The sequence below is a fragment of the Eumetopias jubatus genome, unplaced genomic scaffold (genome assembly GCF_037043125.1).
Source record: "Eumetopias jubatus isolate StellerSeaLion01/CBP00866 unplaced genomic scaffold, mEumJub1_p1.0 scaffold_10, whole genome shotgun sequence".
NCBI classification, from domain to species: domain Eukaryota; kingdom Metazoa; phylum Chordata; class Mammalia; order Carnivora; family Otariidae; genus Eumetopias; species Eumetopias jubatus.
In genome coordinates, this window is record NW_028274816.1 from 27,822,457 (window position 1) to 27,845,689 (window position 23,233).

General features: G+C 49.0%; 1 protein-coding gene across 2 annotated transcripts in view; it reads right to left on the minus strand.

Moving 5' to 3' along the window:
* Nucleotides 1-22,152, minus strand: part of FA2H (fatty acid 2-hydroxylase) — a 47,185-nt gene extending 25,033 nt beyond the window's left edge. Inside the window, exons 1-2 of one of the 2 annotated variants that reach the window (XM_088027144.1) lie at nt 21,805-22,152; nt 14,390-14,409 (exon numbers count right to left, since the gene is read on the minus strand). In XM_088027144.1, the coding sequence (XP_087883270.1) occupies nt 14,390-14,409; nt 21,805-22,152 (368 nt within the window). The remainder of the gene's footprint in view (nt 1-14,389; nt 14,410-21,804) is intronic. The other variant, XM_028093020.1, reaches the window with a different exon arrangement.
* Between the last annotated feature and the right edge of the window lie 1,081 nt (nt 22,153-23,233).

Sequence of the window (23,233 nt, forward strand, 5' to 3'; positions counted from 1 at the left end):
GTATGGCCAGGGGCCGACACGCTCAGGCACCAGGATGTGCCCTCTAGCGTGTCTTTCATTAACTCTTTTTCTCGAGTCTCCTGTGGGATTTCCAAAGCTCTAAAAGGCTTCTCCACACACAAACGGGACGAAGCCCCTCCCGAAGATAGGCTCCCATTCCCGCTCTGGAGGCTGCTCCCATCTGACCCAGAGTGCGGGGGATCCAGGAATGAGTCCTCCTGGGAGCCACTGCACCGCACACACCAATCTGGGCCACATTTTCCAGCCTTCCATGCCCCAGTGTTTATTTTATAGTTGAGCCGGGCTCACCCTTGAATTCCACAGGCAAACACCATCCATGAATCAGAAGTGTGTAAAGGTCACTCCTGGCCACTAGGCTATAACTCAGGCTTTAAAAGATTTTTTTTTTTTTAAAGTTTCTTGGAAACTTCCATGATGCATTATTTAAAAGACTCTCCTGATCCTGGAAGCAAGCCCAAGAGATCTTTAAAAACCAAGAAAGTGTCAGAAAGCGAAGAACGTGTGCGTTATTTTCCAGTGTTTGGAAATTGTTCTGCCTTCCGGTCGAACATGTTTTCAGTATTGGGGTAAGCGAAGTTTGGTAAGGGAAGTTCAGGACTCAGGCTCTCACCGGCTTTTGCGAGAACAGTCAGCCTAAGTGGGAATGAATGTGCCTTGACCCAGGGTGTGCAACCCACCCGGGTAAGGCGATAGCTTTCTTAGAGGGTCCACCTGAAGGACACAGACGGTCGCGGGGCAGCAAGAATGGAGCTGAAGACCCACCCCATGGTCCTGGCGCCTCCTGACCTTTCCACCCTGGGAAGGCAGGCCAGAGCACGACTAGAAGCACTTTTGTGATCAGGCCCAAGGCTGTTTGGGAGAAGCCTGATGAGTGGAGCTGGGTGGTGCTGGGGCTGAAAGCATCTTGCTCTCCTCACACATTTCCCCGTGACTGTCTCCCAAGCCGGAACATGGGGTAGCTCCATGTGGGTAGAGATCCCGCTGTCTTGCTCATCCCTAGGTCCCTAGCAGCTGGCATGGGATCAGCATTCAAGGCTTACTGAATGACACAATAATGAGTCGATGGTGGCCTGTTGAGGCTTTAGGGGCCCAGGCCTGGAGAGGCCACCGAAGTGTGGGCAGGGCAGGGAGACAAAGAGCTGCCCAAAGCCTTCCAAGGCCTGTGTGTACTTGGAGAGAGAAGGTCAACGTGTTCAAGAATGGCCAATGTGCCCAACCAAGGAGACTGGGTGGGCAGGCACCGCCCATTCTGAGGTGAGAACCACTGAACGTGCTGGGCAATATGGTGGGGGCAGCAAGGAGGGCATTCCCTTCTCCTTGGGGCCTCCAGCCTCAGTGCAAAGCTGCAGGGAGAGAAGCCAGTGGGACAGCAGTGCCAGCCCTAGCTTCCTCCAGGGCAATGCCCAGTTCCTCGCTGGTCGTGAGGCATTATCTCCTCTCGGGTTGGCCCAAGCCACAGACTTCCTCTCATGGACACCGCTGCCCCTTCCCCTGGGCTCCAACCTCTGCCCTCTCTCACCCTGAGTTTAGCACCCTCAGACCCAAACTCAGAGGACCCAGGAGTTATTCCTGCCAGCTCCCTAAGGTCCCGCCAGTGCCCTCAACACACCTGTCCTCAAGGAGGCAGCCCTCAGGGGCAGCCTGGGGCAGGGGGAAGAATCTGGGGCCAGCCTCTAGTTCTAGATGCTGCAGGTTCACTTCTAGACTGAGGGACCTGGTTCTAGACCAGGCTCCATTATCAACTTGCTATGTGACCCTCGGAACAAGAAATTGCTTATCCCTAACAGGGCACCCCGAGTTCCTGCTCTGTTCCCAGAGGTTGGGCAGGTGACACCAATGTGTGAAGCAGGCAGGATGTGGTTCATAATGCAGACTCATTTTGTTTGCATAATAAACATGGAGGATATCCTTCACCTCCACAAGGGAAGATGCTCACTCTCATTTTGGAAACATGAGGTACCATGAAACAAAATAAACAAAACCATGAGGCACCTTTTTGCTAGAGATGAAAGAAAGAAAGGAAATGCACTGAGAACAGTATTCGAAGGTCACTGTCTGTTGGTCTTGAATGGAGTGGACTGCGGTGAACCAGCGGGGTCATGCCCCATTAAAGGGGGCAGCCCTGACTTAGGTCCAGGTCAGGTAAGGAAGGAACTCAGGGCTGTAGACCTTCCAATTTCTAAGAAAAGCTGGGAAACCAGATTTTTATGGGAAATCTCCAGATTTTAAAATTTGCTTTCCATTTAAAACAAGCAAACAAACAAAAGATGTGGGCCAAACCAACCTGTCTGAATACAAACGTGGCCCTTGGTCTGCACGTTTGAAATGTCTGGGGGGCCGCAGCCCTCCTGCCTCATGGTACTGCCACAGAGAAGGACACGCCCGGGCAGGCAGGAGCCAGGGTTTTGTCCTCTGGGGCACTGCCCAGAACAGGGAGTCTAGGTGGGAGCCTGGGCTGCACCCACATGGGGCAGGCCTACAGGGTCAGCCGTAACGAGGCCCTGGGTGGGTTGGGTGCCAGACCCCCAGCAAGGTTCATTGAGGGGTGACCTTCAGCCTCCTCCTCCTAGCAGAGAGGATTGGCTTCAAGAGGAAGCAGAAGTGGGTGGTAGATGCTGATTTCTACTGGTTCTCTTTCCCCTTGTGTGACTGAAGAGGAGACAAAATCTGTGATGGTGAAGGAATCTCGGTGGAGACACAGGCCATGCGCCAAGGATGTTACCTCCAGGGCCTCGCTTTCTGGTACAGAGGCCAGTTCTGGGTTGAACTTTGGCCCTCCCCACCTCACCCCACATTCATATGTTGAAATGCTGGCCCCCCAGTATCTCAAAATGTGACCTTATTTTGAGGTAGGGCCATTGTAGATGGGATTAGTTAAAATGAGGTCCTTAGGGGGGCCTTAATCCTATACGATTTGTGTCCCTAGAAAAGGGTGAAATTTGGGACAGACACCTTCTCAGGGAGAACACCGAGTGAAGACGAAGGCAGAGATAGAGGTGAGGCATCTACAAGCCAAGAATCAGCAGAGATTGCCAGCAAACCCCCCAGAAGCTAGGGAGAGGCATGGAACCCATTCTCCCTCTCAGCCCTAGAAGGAACTAACCCTACCAACACCATGATCTAGGACTTCTAGACTCTGGAACCCTGTGACTGTCAATCACTGTTGCCTAAGCCACCTAGTCTGTGGGACTCTGCAAGCCTAGCAAGCTAATAGCAGGCCTGAGCCCGTTTCCTCCGGGATCAAGACGGGGCCGCAGAAGGAGAAGGAGTTCAACCAGGAGAGAAAACACTGGGAGAGGCATCCAGGGCCCTGTGGAAAAAGAGTCGGCCTCTCATCCTCTGCTGAGGGGGCTCGTCATCCACCCAGCCTTCCTACCAGATCTGCCGGGGCAGCCCACACAGACAGCCTTCAGTGTGGAAGACACGAGGCGAGGCACTGCCCCCTTCCTAGCCCTCTGTTTGCTGTCGGCCCCCCACCCCTTCTTCGCCTTCCCCAGGGCCTGGAAAGTCACTCCTGGGTTTTCCCTATTCCGTTTTCAGAGGCAGGCTGAACTGGGAGCGGGGGCCGGGAGGGAGGGGGTCAGGCAACCTGCCGCCCTCTTGTTGTAAATGTTGGCCTACTTCGCCCTTCCCCCCTCCACTGGGGCATGCGGCCCCTGGGACAGCCATGCGGCCCCTGGGACAGCCATGCCACGCCCATGGTGGCACCATCGGCAGCCCACACGTGTGGCTGGTGTCTCCTTGGCATCGACGCAACTCTCCCTGAGAGGCAGGCAGGAGGTATCCACAGATGCGGGGGCGGGGGAGACACCGAGAGCTCAAATCACTGCTTCAAGAAGTCTCACGTGGTGGCTGGGACAGCTAGACAGGAAACCACTTCTAGGGCTGCCCCGCGAAGGTTCTTCATGCCCCTCCTCTGCCTCCCCCGGGGGGGCTCCCAGGCTGGGGTGGGGGCCCAAGCCCCTGGCGCGGACACTGCCTCAGCCCCCCGCCCTCCTCCAGGGCCCCAGACCCTGCGGTGCCCAGGGAGGGTTTGTGTGCAGAGTGCCTCAGGGGGAGAGGAAAGAGAAGAACAACAGAAAGCCTGCACTCTGCGCGACAAACAAACAAGCCGGCCCAGAGGCGGTGAAAGGCCGCAGTGTGCGGCGGGCGGGGGCGCAGGAGGCGGGGCCGGGGGGCGGTGCTGGCATAAAGGAATGTTGTTCAGGAAAGCTGGGGCTGGGCACCCAGGGGTGGACAGATGGCCTTTTATCCCGCAGCCTGGGTTTGGCCTGAAAACTCTTTCTCTGAAATGAGACGGGGCCCAGGCCCTGTGTCCAGCTGCCCCCAGCGTCTAGAGGCCCAAAGGCAGGCGGGGGCTCCGGGCGCCCCACGTGCCTGGGCAGCACACGGTCCTGGGCAAGTAGGAAGGCGCAGGCCTGGCCGAGGAGGACGGTGCCAGAGCCACAGCGGCGTCGAGGGTCCTCCCTCTGTGCTAGTTACCAAGCCCACCCCCGAGGCCTCCAGGGACCACTGGTTGCTTTCAGTAGCTAGAAATGTGGGACTAAAAATGAAGGCAGCAGGATCTACTCGCTTTCATTTCTAATAAGCTGCCCTCTGCCAGACTAGGTCCAAATCAGAAGTCAGGTCTGTCCTTACAACGTCTCAAACGCAGCCTTTCTGTACAAGACAAACAAACAAAAACAATACGTGGCAAGTGACAAGGCATTCCAGAAGCATCCCCCCTTCTCACCCACCCAGGATGCCTGCAAGGAGAATAGCTCTGCCCGCAGCTAAGCCTGTGTTCATGATAGGAATAAGGGAGGAGGAGAGAAAGCTAGTAGGAAGTGTGCGCCTGACACGGGGCCAACTTCCGCTCAGGAGATGTGGGGGGTACGGACAGGACAGTCCCAGCCTCCTGGGTCCTTGCCATCGGTTCGCCTGGGGTTGCTTCTCCTCACGGCCTGATCCCCCCTTGGAGGACGTCACCAGCGACCTCGTCACCGGAAGCAGAAGCCAGTCTAGGTGGGCAATCCAGGACATCAGGAAAGGGGGCCAGTGGATTAAAAATACTAAATCACTCCCCAAACCTCTCCTCTCCAGAGTACACACACATACAAGTTTTCAGGCTGTTAGGTTGATTCTCTACTAGCCCCTGCCATGGACCATCTGCATCCACGGGGAGCCTTTCCTCTCTAGCCTCTGACCTCGGGATTATGGCACCATTTCTAGAAAGGCACCAAGAGTCAAGTGGACACGTGGTTTTTTTTTTTTCAATGAAAGCCTGACTCTGGGATTTGGAGCAGCTGGGAGCCTGGGGTTGGGTGGGGGTGACGTGGGCTTGGCCAGGGTGGACAAGAGGAGCTCTCTGAGGCTCCCCTCCTCAGTCCTGCCTTACAAAATCCTGCCCGGCACAGCAGCACCTGGGTTTCAACTCAGCAGCCTGCAGGAAATGAGTTCCTCAGAATCCCTTTTGTGGATTTGATAGGACGTTTCTAGACTGTTGTCTCTCAAAACTTAGACCTCAACGTACCTCAGGGCAGGCTTATAGAATGTGCTATGCACAAGGGAAATACATTTAAACCATCTAAAATATATTATCCCCTCACTGGCCCAACTTCTAGGTTAAAATACATTTTGGTTTATCATGTAACACTCCAATCTGTAAGGATTATCCTCAAAATACTATATTTTGCTGTTTTTATTTTATTTTGAAAAAAGATTTTATTTATTTATTTGAAAGAGACAGAAACAGAGAGTAAGCAGAAGCAGGTGGGAAGAGCAGAGAGAGAAGCAGAGGGACAAGCATTCTCCCCGCCGAGCGGGGAGTCCAACACGGGGCTCGATCCCAGGACCCTGAGATCATGACCTAAGCCGAAGGCAGATGCTTAACCAACTGAGCCACCCAGTTGCCCCTATACTGCTGTTTTTAAAAGGAGAAACAAAGCCACTGTTTACAAATGACTCCATATATCACTATCCCAGAAACAATATTCCTAAATTTTCCTTTTATAATCTATTAGTTTAAGAGAGATAACTCACTTGTTCTCACCACTGGTTACAAAATGGCAGATGATTATATTGCCAAAAACATGAGAAGGCACCGAACTGTTTTGTAAGCAAAACAGAACAACCACCCCCAAAACTGAACTGCCTCACACCTGCTACTTTTTACGGATTCCAACCTACTGACTCAAATAATTCCCTCCCCCCGCGCCTGGACCTGGAATCTTCTTGAGGATGTTTTTGTTCAGAGAGGTCGACTGTCTTGTCTCCAGTGGTAGGGTTAATTCTAGAACACAAGACTGTTGGACTCTGAGCCTGTGTCTTCTTTTCCACTCTCATTTAACCTAATTCCAAACCCACTGCACATCTCTTAAACTAGCAGAATCGCCACAGTTATAGCCCTAGAACAGGTATCTCCTGGTGATCGATGGCCTATACTCCCTGTTTTATGCTCATTAAACACTATGTTTATACTTGTCACTATAAGGTGCTGTAGCCCCAGGGGATGATGTCCTTGAACAACCCCAGGACAAGTTGTCCTTCTGGGTGGTCAGTGCCTCTCTGATATAGCTACCACTCAGGGACATCACTTAAATACACAATCTGGTGTGGTCAAGGGCAAGCAGGAGCTATTTGTGAACAACACAGGGATACCAGCTTCCTGGACCAGAGTCACCAGATTAGGACGTCATTATCCTAAAGAGAAATACCTTTCAACTCTAGGCCACAGCTCTAGACCAATGCTGCCCCATAGAATTTTCTGCAATGATGGAAACGTTCTAGATCTGTGCTGTCCAATACAGGAGCCACTAGGCCCATATGTCTATGGAGCACTTGAAATGTGGCTCATGTAACTGAAGTACTGAATTTTAATTTTATTTAATTTTAATTAATTTTAAATTAAATAGCCACGTGTGGTAAGCGGCTACCATATTGGAGAGCATAGCTCTGGACTCATGTATTCAACTACTATTTGAAATCTCAACCTGAGTATTTCCTTGGCATTTCAAATCTAATGTGGCCCCAGTGAACTCTGATTACCTCAACCCAAATCTGGGTCTCCACCCCAGTAATCATGGTTTCCGTATATTGAGCCACCCAGTTGCTCAAGTCACCTTGGCATCATCCTCAATTCTTTCCCTTACTCCCAGCATTTAATCCATCAGCAACTTATAATGGTTCCACCTCCAAGACATTTCCAATGCCTGTCTACTTCCTTTTGTCTCAACGGCGGCTCTGTCAACAGTAGCAATGTTAGCTCTCTTCCTGTTTCCACTCTTGACCCCCTTCAACCTACCCTCCACATGGCAGCCAGAACAATCTAGTAAAATACAGACCAACTGTGGCAGTCTCCCACTTAAAATCTTCCAGCCCATTGTTCTCAGGACAAAATCTAAAACCCCTAACGATGTCCATGATCTCTGCAGAGACAAGTCTCCTGCTCCCTCCGCTTTACCCACACCACATTCCTCCTCACTTGCAAGGCTCTAGTAGTATAAGAGCCTCCTTTTGGCGGGGGGCATCCGGGTGGCTCAGTCGGTTAAGCATCCAACTCTTGATTTTGGCTCAGGTCACGATCTCAGGGTCGTGAGGTGGAGCCCCACGTCAGGGTCCACGCTCAGCAGAGAGACTGCTTGAGATTCTCTCTCCCCCTCTAAAATAAACAAATAAATCTTTTTTTTTTTTTTTTTAAGAGCCTTCTTTTGGATTCTTAATGTCACCAAGTCCTATCATACTCCAGGACCTTTGCACTTGTTATTCCCTCTGCTTAGAATTTTTTTTTTTTTTTGGCCCAGTTCTCCTTTATGATGACTCCTGTCATCCACAGATATCAGCTCTTCAGAGAAGACACACTAGACTACTCCCATCAGGGCTGCAACTGTCACTGTGTCACAGCACCCATTCTAAAATACATTATCTATTTGGTTGTATAACACATACACACACATAGACTATTATATATACACATGTATAAAAACATACATATATACATATATATATAATATTCTGTTGTAGCTCTTATCAATCACCTATAATTGTCCTATCTGTCTCCCTCCCTCCACTGGCAGGTACACCCCATGATGGCAGTTACAAGTTGTTTTTTTATCCTGAGCACCAAGCTCAGTCTGAGCATTTGTGCTTGAATAAAGGAAGAAGATGTGAGGGGAAGAAAGTGGCCCTGCACACCCGTGGGACCACTTGGGGCTTTGCCAGCCTCATCTTTGGAGACTGCCCATCCCTGATGGGGGTGAGTTCCCCGGTCCAGCCCTGCCCTTGTCCAGGTGAAGATGGAATGAGGGCAGCAGATTGGAACAGACCCCCAAGGCCCTAACTGGGGGAAGGGACGACAGCGAGAGACTGGAATGTCACCAGTCTCCAACTCCTGTGGGGGTGGGTGGCTTTGCCCAAGAGGGTCAGAGCACATAGCATCTCAGACTCTGAAAACATGCATCTCTCACCACTCATCAGGAATCTACCTTTTCCTAGCAGAAGGTGGGGCTGAGGGGGCTTATAATCATCCTGATTCCGTTTAAGCTACATGTTCTATCTTACGGATCTCACGTGATCTCACTGTAGCCACACAAATCCTGTAGGGATGCAGGGAATAAGGGAACCAAGGCTGGGAGAGTTTAAACGATTCACACAGTGTCACACAGCCAATGGGACACACAGCTGGACCAGGGCACAGGTCTTGGGCTGCAGACCCCAGGCCCCTGCTCTTTCTGAATGGGTGGTTGAGAGGGTGGCCCTTCTGCACAGCTGCTCTGTGCCAAGCCTCACGCTCGGAGCTTGGGGATGCCAATTCTTTAGTAATCCCGAGAGATCTGCCCACTGACCAGCTTTCGTGCCTCCAGTTTTCCATCCCATTTTCCCTCCGCCCTTAGCCTTCTAGGACAGTGGGCTGCAAACTTGACAATGCTTCTGAGCCACATTTCCGGGGTCGTCCCTCTGGAGAGTCCTTTTTTTCTTTTTTTTTTTTAAGATTGATTTATTTGGGGGGGAGGGGCAGAGAGGGAGAGAGAAAATCTCAAGCAGACTCCCTGCTGAGCACAGAGCTCGACGCGGGGCTCGATCCCACCACCCTGAGATCATGACCTGAGCCGAAATCAAGTTGGACACTTAACCAACTGAGCCACCCAGGCACCTCACCTCCAGAGATACTAATTTTATGGGTTTGGGGCATGCCCCTGGAGGAAAAAATGCATATAATATATACATACTCATATAAATATATATAGTGTATTATGTTAATTAATTCTTTGATTGTTTACAGGTATGTTTTTTCACTCAAATGAAACATCAGACTTTTCACACAAGTCTTCACTATTCGAATCTCTGTTGCCACTGGAGTCATTTTCCTGAAATCTAATATAGTTCTTGGTGTGCATCCTATTCACTTCCATCTAGGTTGTCTGAGTGGCAGACTTGTTTAATGATATCTGTACTGGGTGGAATGTTGTCTCCCCCCACCACCACCCAGACCAAATTCATGTTCACCTAGAACCTGTGAATGCGACTTTATTTGGAAATAGGGTATTTGCAGATGGAATCCAGTTAATTTAAGGTCATACTGGATTAAGGTGGGCTGTAAATCCGATACGACTGGTGTCCTTAAAGGAAGAGGGGAAATTTGGAGATGCAAATGCAGAGGTACAGGAAAAAAATGCATTTGTGAGGATGGAGGCAGAGATTGAAATGATGTACCTATAAGCTAAGAAACCAGGAAAGAGGCAAACAGATTTTCCTTCAGAGCCTCCAGAAGGAACCAACTCCACCCATACCTTGATTTCAGACTTCCAGTCTCTAGAACTGAGATGATAAATTCCTCTCATTTTAAGCCACCTGGTTTGTGGTACTTTGTTACAGCTGCTCTAGGAAAGTAGTACAATATTACTAGAAATGTGATGCTTTGTTGCACTTAACCGTTCAAGTGCTGTTGCTTTATTTTTCCACTCATCCTTTAAGAACATGTATCTCTCTGTGATGTCTATAATGTGACTACTTAGTTTTTTCCCAATGTTTTATTATTGAAGAATTTTAAACTGCAGTCAATCTGAAAGAACCTCACCATGAACACATGTATCCCCACTACCTAAGTCTTACCATTTATTTACAACCTACGGGTCCTTTTTAAAAGCACTCTTTAAAGGTTTGTATATATCAACATCTAACTCTTGTAATCACGAGGTCATATCCAAAGGCATGATTACTAAATAAGTGTTAAATTTATTTGCCTCCCTTTAAAAAAATTTGGTCTAATTTTCATATAGTAAAAGATGACCAATTTTTTTTTTAAGATTTTATTTATTTGAGAGAGAGAGAGTGAGCGAGAGAGCACGAGCTGGGGGGTAGGGGCAGAGGGAGAGGAACAAGCAGACTCCTCACTGAGCAGGGAGCCTGACATGGGGCGTGATCCCAGGGCCCCAGGATCATGACCTGAGCCAAAGGCAGACGCCTAACCGACTGAGCCACCCAGACACCCCAAAGATTGCCGATCTTAAGTGTATAGTTTGATAAGTTTTGACAATTATATGCCTCCTTGTAGCCAATGTCTAAATCAGGATGTAGAACATTTCCATCACCCCAGGAAGACCCAGGAATCTATTTTTAAGAAGCTCCTCATTTGATTTTGATGAAGGAAGGTGGGGGGGGGGATAAGTATGCAGTTCCCTTAGCCAGAGGGACAAGAAGTGTGAGATTTACAGCACTCTGCAAGAAGGACACTAGGTTCCCTGTTAGCAAACACGGCTGCTTCACTATTCTTCTAGCTTCTAACTACAGGCTGTGGACACAATGCAGGGAAAGCACACAGAACCACCCGCGTCCAGACTTCTAGCTGCAAGGCCGCTACCAGTCACTCTCTCCACACCCCTCCCCACCCCTGCATTCCCAGCTGAAATCATTACCATTCCATGACCGCTTGGACACCCACTTTGGATGCCCGCCCTCCCTTCCAGTCTTGGTGACTGGGGCATGTCGCCTGTGTGGGCTTCCTTGAGCTGCTTCCTCCCTGCTCTGGCCACATGACCTCAGGGTCCAGGGCATGCTAGACAGCCCCAGCCCCTGAAAGTCAGACTGTTTCCTCAAGGCCAGCAACATGGCCCATAAATGATGCTCAGTCCCTGTCCTGCCCTTTGCTTTCTCTAGTGGAGCAGGCGGGGGCAGAATCATGGCTGGAATGGAACAGGAGGAAGAAGAAGAAGAAGAAAAAGGTGAAGGAGAAGGAGAAGAAAAACAAACAAAACAAACAAACAAACAAAAAACAACTAACTAAAGGCTGAAACCTAACAAAAAATGAGTGATTTCACTGGTACAGAATAAAGCCCCAAAATGGACCAAAATATATCTCTGAATGGTTGATGTGTGATAAAGGTGTTTTTTAAACCAGTGGGAAAAGTGATTATTCCATAAATCTACTGGGATAACCAGTTGGTCATTTGGAAAAATGTAAACCTGAAATAATCTATTTTGTTCCTTATACTAAAAAATACTCAGGTAGATAATAAATTTAAGGAAAAAAACAATAATCAAAACATTAAGCATAACATTATTAGCAAGACACTATTTTTTAAGATTTTATTTTAGAGAGAGAGAAAACACGTGTGCAAACACCTGTGAGCAGGGGAAGAAGGAGAGGAGAAGGGAGAGAGAATCTCAGGCAGACTCCCTGCCGAGCGTAGAGCCCTACACAAGGCTCAATCCTACGACCCTGAGTGAGATCATGACCTGAGACAAAACCAAGAGTCGGAACTAAACCGACGGAGTCACCCAGGCACCCTGATACTAAAATATATTTTTTAAAGATTTTATTTATGTATTTGACAGAGAGAGCACAAGCAGAGGGGAGCGGCAGGCAGAGGGAGAGGCAGAAGCAGGCTTCCCACTGAGCAGAGAGCACCCTAGGATCATGACCTGAGCCGAAGGCAGACTCTTAGCTGACTGAGCCACCCAGGCGCCCCTAAAATGTTTTTGATGTATAAAATCTTAAAGTAGAGGTGGTCTTTCTAAGAATGATAAAACAATATGTTTTACAACATGGAAATTTTAAAGGTTTAAGTGGAGAAAAAACATTAAACAAGTCAAAAGACAAATGAAAACTGAAGGACAAATAGTAAAACGTATGATAGAAAATGGGCTAATATCCTTTATATGTAAGGAGTGATTATAAATCAATAAGAAAAAGATCCCCTTGGTTTAAGCACATGCTTAAGATTTGCCCCATGTGTGTGCAGTGGAAATACTGGGCACCTGGAGACCCACCACATTCCAGGATCTCTTAGAACTACACGCTTCTCATCTATGAAATGGGAGAATTGGCATCTGCCCCACCTACCTTAAGGGTTCAAATAGAAATCTATGAGAAATAGCTAGAAAAATGTAAACCGCCATACAAACTATTAGTTCTAGAGGGATCATTATTATCCAAGTAGTCTTTTTTTTTCTTAAAGACTTTATTTATCTGACAGAGATACAGCAAGAGAGGGAACATAAGCAGGGGGAGTGGGAAAGGGAGAAGCAGGCTTCCCGAGGAGCAGGGAGCCCGACGCGGGGCTCGATCCCAGGACCCTGGGACCATGACCTGAGCCGAAGGCAGACGCTTAACAACTGAGCCACCCAGGCGCCCCTATCCAAGTATTCTTTATCTGGGTCCCTGAAGATTCAAGTTGCAAAGAACAGCAAAAATCACTTTAACATGCCACTGTTCACAAGCCAACTGACCATTTATGAGTTTCGTTCCTGCTTAAACACTGACCCCTGGCTCCCCCAAGTCCCCACAGTCTACCTAGCCAAAGGGATGGTTGGGGTTGCTGTCATCGGACAACATACAATGTAACAAAATGCAAACCCACAACGAAGTGAAATTGAATAATTTTTTTTAAGATTTTTATTTATTTGAGAGAGAGAGAGAATGAGAGAGGGAGAGAGAGAGAGAGAGCATGAGAAGGGGGAGGGTCAGAGGGAGAAGCAGACTCCCTGCCGAAAAGGGAGTCCGATGCGGGACTCGATCCCGGGACTCCAGGATCATGACCTGAGCCGAAGGCAGTGGCTTAACCGACTGAGCCACCCAGGCGCCCCGTGAAATTGAATATTAATGTCAAAATACAAAAAATTTCATGAAGTCAATGAAACTGATAGAAAACCGTTTACTCACAATTCCATTGCAAAATAAGGATCTGGCAAAGTTAGGCTGTTTAACACTGAAATACAGGCGACCAGCAAAGGATGAGGCTCTTCAAAAGAGAATGAATGACCTGTTTATCAAAGGATCAAGAGAGATCCCTAGCTCTTAAATACTCTTGCAAAAAGACTCTTTATGATCACGCTGTGAAAAGCCAGTGTGAAGTTTGGAATGCCACATTGTGCTTTCATACAGTTTTGCCAGAAAAACCACCCATATGCACAAAACCTACACAACTTGATTTGTTATTTGCTCAATTTAAGAACCTGCACGCAATCTTAACTTGGTTGTCAGGTTAAAATAAACTAAAAAAAATGTTTGGTTTCATTTTTGTTTTAATTTCCTTTTTTTTTTTTTAAGTAATCTCTGTGCCCAACATGGGGCTCAAAGTTATGACCCTGAGATCAAGAGTCTCACGCTCTATCGACTGAGCCAGCCAGGCGCCCCTTCATTTTCAATTTTAAAGATAATCAGTTCCCGTCTCCCAACCCCTATCCCATTTTCTATGAAATTTAGTCTTCATTTAAAGTAGATTCGCTTCAAGTGACTTTTTTCTTAGGAGTCAAGGACCTTCCTACTTAGGTCCAAGGAACAACTGAATTTTTTTTAAAGATTTTGTTTATTTATTTATTCATGAGAGACAGAGAGAGAGAGAGAGAGGCAGAGGGGGAAGCAGGCTGCCCGCAGAGCAGGGAGCCCGATGCGGGACTCCATCCCAGGACCCTGGGATCATGACCTGAGCCGAAGGCAGACGCTTAACCAACTGAGCCACCCAGACATCCCTGAACAACTGAATTTTTAATGGCACCCTATTTCCAACCTGCAAAAGCCATTACACTTGGCATGCCAATGGGCCTTGCCTGGGATAAGAGAAAGCAACCACTAAATCATTGGTTGGTTTGACCTTGTCCCTGGCTTGCAGGGAGTGGTGTATAGGATCACAGAAGCTGTCTTTAGTCAGTCCAGTGTAGGTATTCTTTATTCCTCAATAGCAGCCAGTCTCAAAGTGTGGGCCTTGAATTGACTTAAAAAAACTTGAGGTTTTTCATCTTTGTGGATAAATGATGACTGTTTCATAGAGTTTTGTTTTTATAGAAGACTAAGGACCAGGGGCCCCTGGGTGGCTCAGTTGGTTAAGCGTCTGCCTTCGGCACAGGTCATGATCCCAGGGTCCTGCGATAGAGCCGCATGTCAGGTGCTCTGCCTGCTTGTGCACATGTGCACTCCCTCTGTCATATAAATAAATAAAATCTTTTTTTTTTTTAAAGACTAGAGCTTATTAGCAACTAAGTGGGTTATCATGGTCCATCAACATTTGGACCTTATAAAACTAAAACTGTTACTGGAGATCCACTTTCCAGTGGGAAATCTGAGCTTAAGCACTGTTGGGAAGGTTCTATGGGGCACAGAAGAAAGTAAAGAACTAGAACTCCACTTTTAAATTCTATTCCCTTTAAAGGAGAAATTAAGACTACTTCACACAGGTAATTATCAACCAAGTTTGTTGTAGATCGGATGGTTTACCTTTGTAGTCACCTGTTCTTGTATCAATAGAATTTCTGGCTGTTATTTTTCCTATGACAGGACTTTACATATTTATATGCATCACAGGTCCCCAAATTTGCTTATCTGGTACCGCTATTTAAATACCTTGCAATATACTATCAAAGCAGGAAAACAAAATATTTGGAGAATTAAGCTTCACAACAAAAAATCTTAAGTATGAGGTTTATATATCATATTGTCCTAGATTAGCAGTGATTAGAGAAGACTGAGAACTGCAGTTCTGAGACCATGTGCTTTAGAGAAATTTGCATGAAAAGACACAGGAAAGAGAAAACAGAACTGGAAATCCAGGCATCCTGGGTCCTGCCTGGATTTCTCGTACTTACAGCCACATGGGGCTGGTCATAGCCTGGAGAGCAATGAGGGCTCTCAACTGGCATTTTCCATGGTTAACTTCATGCCTACCTCCGTAGGGGACTCATGAGCATGCGTGCATGGGAGTAGCCTGGTATGGAAGACACTGGCCAACTCTCTGGCTGAGAATAACTGGGGACAAAGGCAGAAATGAGTGACTCACTGGATAGCCCTCCATCCTTTCCATCAAACTCCCAGCTCTTTTAGCCAACAAAGAGGAACTGGAACAAGATTTTTTTTTTAACTTTGTAATTCTTGAAGTATCATGTGTGTGCTAAGTTTACCACTTTCCTTTTCAATTATGCTCAGGTCTCAGTTTTCCAAGCAGCTCATTCATTCATTGATTCAAACATTGATTAGTTCCTGTTGGCATACACCAGTGTATGTGTGTCCTAGAGGAACCCAGTGTGCTAATGTGTCCTAGAGGAACCCAGATGAATCAGACGATTCCAGTTTTCAGAGAGTTTATAGTTTAGTTGAGAAGATAAGACACAGTGAAAACACAGTAAATAAGGAAGAACATTATGAACTCTGTAACGCAGATGCAGGGAAAGGGTGGGAAATTCTATGAAAGAAGTAGGCATTGGAGGTGGACCAAAAGGGTGTGGCAGTGGGGAGGCCCTAACGGCTTAGGAATACTGCTGTAACATAACAAAATTCTCTTTAGAAAAGGTCTCAGGCACTTGGGTGCGGGAAGTATGGGCAGGGAGAGATCTGCCCGGGAGACTGCTGCAAGAATGAGCTTAGCGGGGTGCTGGCCAAAGTAGGGCTGTAGTGGGGAGATATCCTGGAAGGAAGACTAAGGACGCTCATGAGAATTAGCACGTGGTCTGTGCAAGCCATCCACTCTGTCTTCCAGTTATTCTCCATTTTTTCCTTTCTAGAGTGTATGGCAACTCTAGGACAGAGCGGACAGACAGTGGAGACAGTTGCTATCAAGAGTAAGGAAGGGGAGGCCTGGGTGGCTCAGTCGGTTGGATGCCTGCCTTCGGCTCAGGTCATGATCCCGGGGTTCTGGGATCGGGTTCTGCGTCAGGCTCCTTGTTCAGTGGGGGTCCTGCTTCTCCCTCTGCCTGCCACTCCCCCCTGCTTGTACTCTCCCTCTTTCTCTTTCTCTGACAAATAAATAAAATCTTAAAAAAAAAAAAAAGGAGTAAGGAAGGGGTGCCTGGGTGGCTCAGCCAGTTAGGCATCTGCCTTTGACTCAGGTCATGATCTTGGGGTCCTGGGATCCAGCCCCGCGTTGGGCTCCCTGCTCAGTGGGGAGTCTACCTCTTGCCCCTCACCCTCCCACTCCTGCTCTCTCTTTCAAATAAATAAATAAAGTCTTTATTTAAAAAAAAAAGAGTAAGGAAAACACAGATAATCTCCTAGACATAGTATTGAATAGAAGAAGCCATCTAGCACAGTACATGTCGTATGGTTCCATTTAAACTTTGCAAACTTTTCTGTGAAATGAGGAGCAAGAGAAACGTGCAAAAAAGAGACTGAGAACTAGTCACCAGGGCTACAGGTGGTGAGGTAGGTGGAGTAATGCACCCACCCGCCCCCCAGTCTATGTCCCCATACCTGGAACCCGTGAATATGTTACCTTACATGGCAAAAGGGACTTTGCAGATGTAATTAAGTTTAGGACCTTGAAATGGGGAAATGATCCTGAATGATCCCGGTGGGCTTAGTGTAATCACAAGGGACCTTAGAAGTGAATTATGAAGGGGCGCCTGGGTGGCTCAGTCGTTAAACGTCTGCCTTCGGCTCAGGTCATGACCCCAGGGTCCTGGGATGGAGCCCCGCAACGGGCTCCCGGCTCCATGGGAAGCCTGCTTCTCCCTCTCGCACTCCCCCTGCTTGTGTTCCCTCTCTCACTGTCTCTCTGTCAAATAAATAAATAAAATCTTAAAAAACAAAAAAACTCTAGAACTAAAACAGAATACATTTGTGTCAAGTCACTGAGTTTATGGTGATCTCTTACAGCAGCCATAGGAAACTCCTGCAGGTGGAAAACTAAAGGATGCGGTCTCCGGAAGCCAGGTGAAGGAAGCGTATCAAGGAAGAGGAGTGTTGACTGCGTTGAGTTGCTGCCAGACCAGGTGAGGTAAGGTGTGAACTGGTGGCTGGGTTTAGTGAGGCAAAAGTCCTGATGACCCCGGCAAGGGTAGTTTCAGGGGTGGGGTGGACACTCTGAGTCTTCCTGTACTGAGATGTCCTGCCCTATTGAATTACTCAAGCCCTGAGGCTCTGCGTGGCCAGACCCCCAAAGGCTGGCAGAAACACACGTGGCAGAAGCTGCGGACTTCTCAGCCACTCAGAGAGGGATGCACCCTGTGGGATGAGGACCCAGCACCCAGAGTCATTCGACATCAGAGTTATGCCAACAGCAGTGGCGGAGGAGTTGAGGTTTGCCTTCCTCCAGGGTCTTCTCAGAGGGCTTCTAGCCAGAGCACGGTCAGATGTTTGCCCACAGGAAGACCTCCCAAGGTCTGCAGGTGTGGGGGGTGGGGGGAGTACAAGCCATCCTTTCACAGTTATTAGCCTCTTGGTTTGGAGTGAGGGCAGGATTCTGGTTGGACTATGATAATAGCAGTTGCTCTCTCACTAGAAAAATGCACACATTTCATCTCATTCACCAATCCCACAAAATGATCCATAGAACACCAGGTTTAAGAAGCTCTGCTTTGTATGTTTTCCAAAGTATGATCTTTACTCCATCGATGGTACCCGAGATGATTTTAGGAGATACAGGGGATGAGCATTTCTTATCTGAATAGCTCTCTATTTTCAAGTGCATGTAAAACTTATGATGTCACTGGTATTATTGCCTAGGGTGAGTAAGTGGGAAAACAGAAAGTGAATCTACTTAAAAATGAATATCAAGTATAATAGATCAAGTAGTATACCAATTCAGAAAAAACAAACAAACAAACAAACCTGACAGTGATTAATGGATGACCCAACTCTGGGAAACATAGTATCTATGGCCTTGGGAGGAGATTTGAACCCAAAGTTCTTTCCTTTCCTATTTACTCCTTTTAAATGCAGGTTGCAGCTCAGGGGCGCCTGGGTGGCTCAGTTGGCTATGTGTCCAATTCTCGGGTCGTGATCTTGGGGTTGTGAAATGGTGCCCCACGTCGGGTTCTGTGCTCAGTGGGGAGTCCGCTTGGGATTCTCTCCCTCTGCCTCTCCCCCTGCTCACATGCTCTCTTGCTTTCTCTTTCTCTCTCTCTAAAATAGATAAATAAATAAAATCTTAAATACGTAAATGCTGGTTGCAGCTCAATAAATGGACCTCCATGCCCCCACTAATGACATGAACTACAGTTGGGAGAACATTGCTCTTACCTGAGCTTGGAGTGAGGAGCTTGATTCCCCCTCCCCCACCCAAGGGTCAGGATGAGAAGAAGACTTGACTTCGCTGCTCAGCCATAGCCCTCTCACTCGCTCTAGGTGGGCAGCTCGGCTTCCTCAAGTGCAAGACCACGGCCCGAGCAGACCTTGTTTCATCCCAACAGTATGTTGGCTCAAACAAGTTTGACTTGTTTTGTGTGTGAGTGTGTGTGTGTGTGTGTGTGCCTTTGTGTGAGTGTGAATGTGTGTAAGAGTACCTAGGGGTGTGTGAGGAGGTGCGGCAAATTGGAGAACGGGGGAAACCAAAGGAACCATGCCTTCTCCCTGGAAATTTCACAGCCGAGCTCCGGGACGCTCCCCTCCAAGGACTACACTGGCGAGGAAGGACCCCTAGAAGGAGTACCGTTCAGAAATGATCTGTAGGGGCGCCTGGCTGGCTCAGTCGGTTAAGCGTCTGCCTTCGGTTAAGCGTCTGCCTTCGGCTCAGGTCATGATCCCAGGGTCCTGGGACGGAGCCCTGCATCGGGCTCCCTGCCCAGCGGGGAGCCTGCTTCTCCCTCTGCCCCTCCCTGCCCTGCTTGTGCTCTGTCTCCTGCTAGTGCTCCGTCTCTCTCTCAAATAAATAATTAAATCTTAAAAAAAAGAAAAAGAAATGAACTCCAAACAAACGGAGCTGGTTCATGACACCCGCTTTCCCATCACCCCTCCTGGTCCTCACATTCCAGGAGCTGGGCTCCAAGCTCTGCAGAGGTCAGCATCTCTGGTCTAGCAGGAGGAGAGAAGGGAGGTAAAGAAAGTAATATGAAGGTTGCTTGAAGGGCTTAGCCAGAAAGAAGGACATAAATGTCTCCATTCAGGCTGTAAGAAGAGGGCTTCTCTCTGTACAGGATACCCCATTCCAGATTTCTCCTCCAACTGCCTTTCTCCCTCAATTTAAAGACAACACTATACTAGTTTCCAGAAGAGAAATCTGTAGACAGAAACTGACGGGCAGCTGGAGTATTGGGTAAGTGTGGCTACTGGTCAAGTTTGAGCCATGGGTTTGTAAGTATGTTGTTAGTTTTTAGTTTTTTTTCCCCCATATCCTCAGATTGGGGCCCAGATACAAGGATGCCTGCAGCATGGCCACATTGGGACTCTTGGGGTAACAGGTGAGTGCAGGGGTAGGAAGCAAATTTGGTCTCCCTATTCTCTGAGTCGTCCCTGAGGGTCAAGTAAAGGCAAAACACAGCGAAGCAAAAGCAAACCATAGTGTTTGGTGGTTCGCAGAGTTGGGGGGCGGAACCAACTAGGGCAGCTGGCCTGGGGTGATCCTTGCTATCTGGGAAGAGAAGCCACACCCTAAGGCTCCTGTTTATAGGACACAGTTACGTTGTAGGATGGCTTCCATTGGCCATCACAAGCCTGGAAACCTCTAGTGTTCTGGTCCCAACCTCTCGTTTCCTGCACTCACCCTGAGGTATATCTATAGCTAAACCTCTCTGCCCCTTCAGCATGACCTGACACCGAACACCAACTTCCAGGGGTCAGCTGGGCTGCCACAGCAGAATGCTGAGCCCTGGCATTTTACCTATGGAATCTCCCAAATTCAACCCCCTTCTCCCCTTGGTCACCGCCACCATCGTGCAAGCCACCTTCACCTCTTGCCCAGGCTCTGCGGTAGCCTCCTGCCTGGTCTCCTCAAACCCACTTGGGCTCCTTCTATTCTTTCTTGGCACCGCAGCCAGGGTGTTCTTCCAAAGATGCAAATCTGACCACACCACACCCCTGCCTGATTGAATCCCTTCCTGGTTTCCTGTCCTTCTTAGAATCAAGTCCCAAATCCTGCCCACAGCCTAGGAGGCCCCGTGTGACGCAGCTGATCTCTGGCCTCCTCCCTCCTCTCTCTCCTTGCCCACCAGCCTCTGGCCACGTTGGTTTTATTTGTCCCTTGACTGTGCCGAGTCCCTACCCTTCAGAGCCTTCTTCACACACGCTGTTCCCTCTGTCTGGAATGCTCGTCTCACCACACTTCACCAGGCTAACACCAGTTAGCTCTCAGTGCAAATGTCACTTTCTCAAGAAAGCTCTCCTTGAACTCCTCACCTGCAAATCCACATTCTGATGGTACCAGATAATGAAATAATTGTTGTGCCGTTAGTATGTTCCCTCATTAGCCTGTTAGCTCCCTGAAGACTGTATTGGTTCTGTCCATCGGCACCTCCCCAGTGCCTATCTCAGTGCTAACAATCATTAAAGGACCAAGTGAGTGACTGAAGAAATGATTGACCTATTAGACTAGACGGCCCCATGCGGAGCCACCAGGAGCAGTGAGAGGCAAGTCCTTTTATCCAAAGATCTACAAGCACTTCCTGGGGCCACCCTAAGAACAAGAGGTAGAAGCAAGAAAAAACTGTTGGCTTAATGCCCAAGCATGATGGTCCCACTGTCACCAGTCCGACAGCTGAACCTGGGGAAGCCCAAGGAGTCAGTTTGCCTCTGGCTCAGCCTACCTGGAGCCCTGTGGGTTGGGGCAATCCCCCACATCCCAAGATCCTTGGGATGGAGATAGCATCGATTTTGGAGTCAGATATATTTGGCTTTTCCACTAACTAGCTCTTTAACCTTGGACAAATTACAGAGCCTCCCTGAGCCTCAGTTTCCACATCCTAAAATGGGGATAACAAAACCTACACCAGGATCAGTTGGAGGCTTCAATAGCGTCAGGAGGCTGTCCTGCACAGCAGCATGCAGTTCACAGTGCTAATCCCCGGCCCCTCTCCCCCCAACAGTGGCTTCTCGTTTCGCTCTTTTGGACACCCATGCCAGCATGCAAGACAAGAAATAAAGGGAGGTCTGAGGGATGGGAGCACACAGTCCACCCAAGACACTGCCCCAACCACTCCACCTACCCAGGGAAGCCCTAGTGCAGACTTGGGCAGTACCAGGAAATCCAAACTGGCTGAGAACGGTAACTGATCTGTGACTTTTGGAAGCAGCAGTAGGGTGAGATGGGGAGGGGAGGACAGCTGAGGTTGGAAGCTATTATTCAACAGAAATGAAGAACAGATGCAAAGAGGGAGGGGCTGATAAGGGAACAGGAAGGAAAAATTGGGAATGTGAGGGGCTGGTAAAAGGGGATCCAAATTGTCAGATGGCCGAGGCTGCAGAAGGAACAAGTAGGAAGGAGGGAGTAACTTGGGAGGTGGTGGTAGAAGTAGCAGGTAGAAGAGGGTCAGGTCAGGAGCAATGCTGGAGAGGAAGGACAAGTCCTGGTGAGGGGGGCGGGTAGTGACCTGTTCCCTGGAGAGAAGTGGGAAGCGAAGGTGAGGGCGGAGGCTGTCACCTTGGGACCTCCTAGAGGGCAGGTGGACTGGGCTTGCCGGTGCGTGGAGAGTGGGGAAGGGAAGAAGGGGAGTCAGGGGGTGTGTGACCCCGGGGCCGGGATGTACCTGAGGGTCTCCTTGCAGCTCGCCCACGTAGTACTGCTCCAGCCAGCGGCGCGCATTGGCCGAGTGCCGGTGCGGCGGCCCGTCCAGGTCGGCGCTCACATCCTCGCCAGCCCGCGCCCGCAGCAGCTGCTCGCCCCCCGGGTGGTGCCGCACGAAGCCAGTGAGGTCGTAGAGGCGGGCCCCGCAGCGGACCCAGCAGGCGCCGGCCGCCAGGCGCCGCTGAACCTCGGCGGGCGAGAAGGAGACGGCGGGGGGCGGAGCGGGGACCATGGCAGGAGACCGGAGCTCGCAGCTGGAAGCCCGGGCTTCTGCTCGGCGGCAGCCCAGCTCTCCTCTAACATCCCCGGAGCCCCGGCCGCCTTGACGGGCCGTCCGCCACCGCACCTGCTCATTTGCATGCCGTGCTCCCATTGGCCGCTCGGCCGGACGCTGCCCGAACCCGGAGGCTCCCTCTTCCTCATTGGCCGAGGGGAAGCCCGGGCGACCCGAGCTGGGCGGGCCACCCGTTGCGGGCCGCCCGCCAGGTGGCCCTAGGCAGGTAGAGGGCGCGCCCGCCAGGTGTGTCCCGTCGCAAGAGGAAAGCGAAGGGGACGCGCAGATGCAGGCGGAGGAACTCTTCCTGTCGCGGGTGGCCGCATGGACGGACATCCTCGGTGGCCTGATCGCTATTGGAATAACTCTTGCAGCTGCCTGTTGGGAGAAACTTGCACTTTTCCATTCTCAGGCTCCAGGAGGGGGCGAGGAGTGGTGGAGTCAGGGCGAGTACTAGAGTAAGACGAGTGAGGCTCTGGGCTTGGGCGCCCCCAAACTCCATAATCACAATACATAATATCTTAATGTAATATTTTAAAATCCCATCGTTACACAACAGTCGTGACTGTACTTAAGGCCACTGTACACTTAAAAATAGTTAAAATGGCAAATTTTACATTATGTGTATTTTATCACAATAACAATATAATAGTTATCACAATATTTAATAAAGTTTTTGTTTGTTCGTTTTGAGAAAGAGAGAGCAGGGGAGGGGCAGAGGGAGAAGGAGAGAGAAAATCCTAAGCAGGCTCCATGCCCAGCAGGGCCTGACTGAGGCTCAATCCCATGACCCTGAGATCATGACCTGAGCCCATCGAAGGCTCAACCAACTAAGCCACCCAGGTGCCCCTATAAAAAAGAATTTTTAAAAATCAGGTTTTTGTAAATAAAGGTTATTGGAACCAGGGCTGGTGAGGCAGGAGAAGCAAGGTGGCAAAGTGCAAGTTTGGATCTTGTCCTTAATATTTAAAATTTTGGTATTGTGTTCATCATGATTATTTTTTGCACTAATTTTGAATTAAAAATACTGCATTAAAAT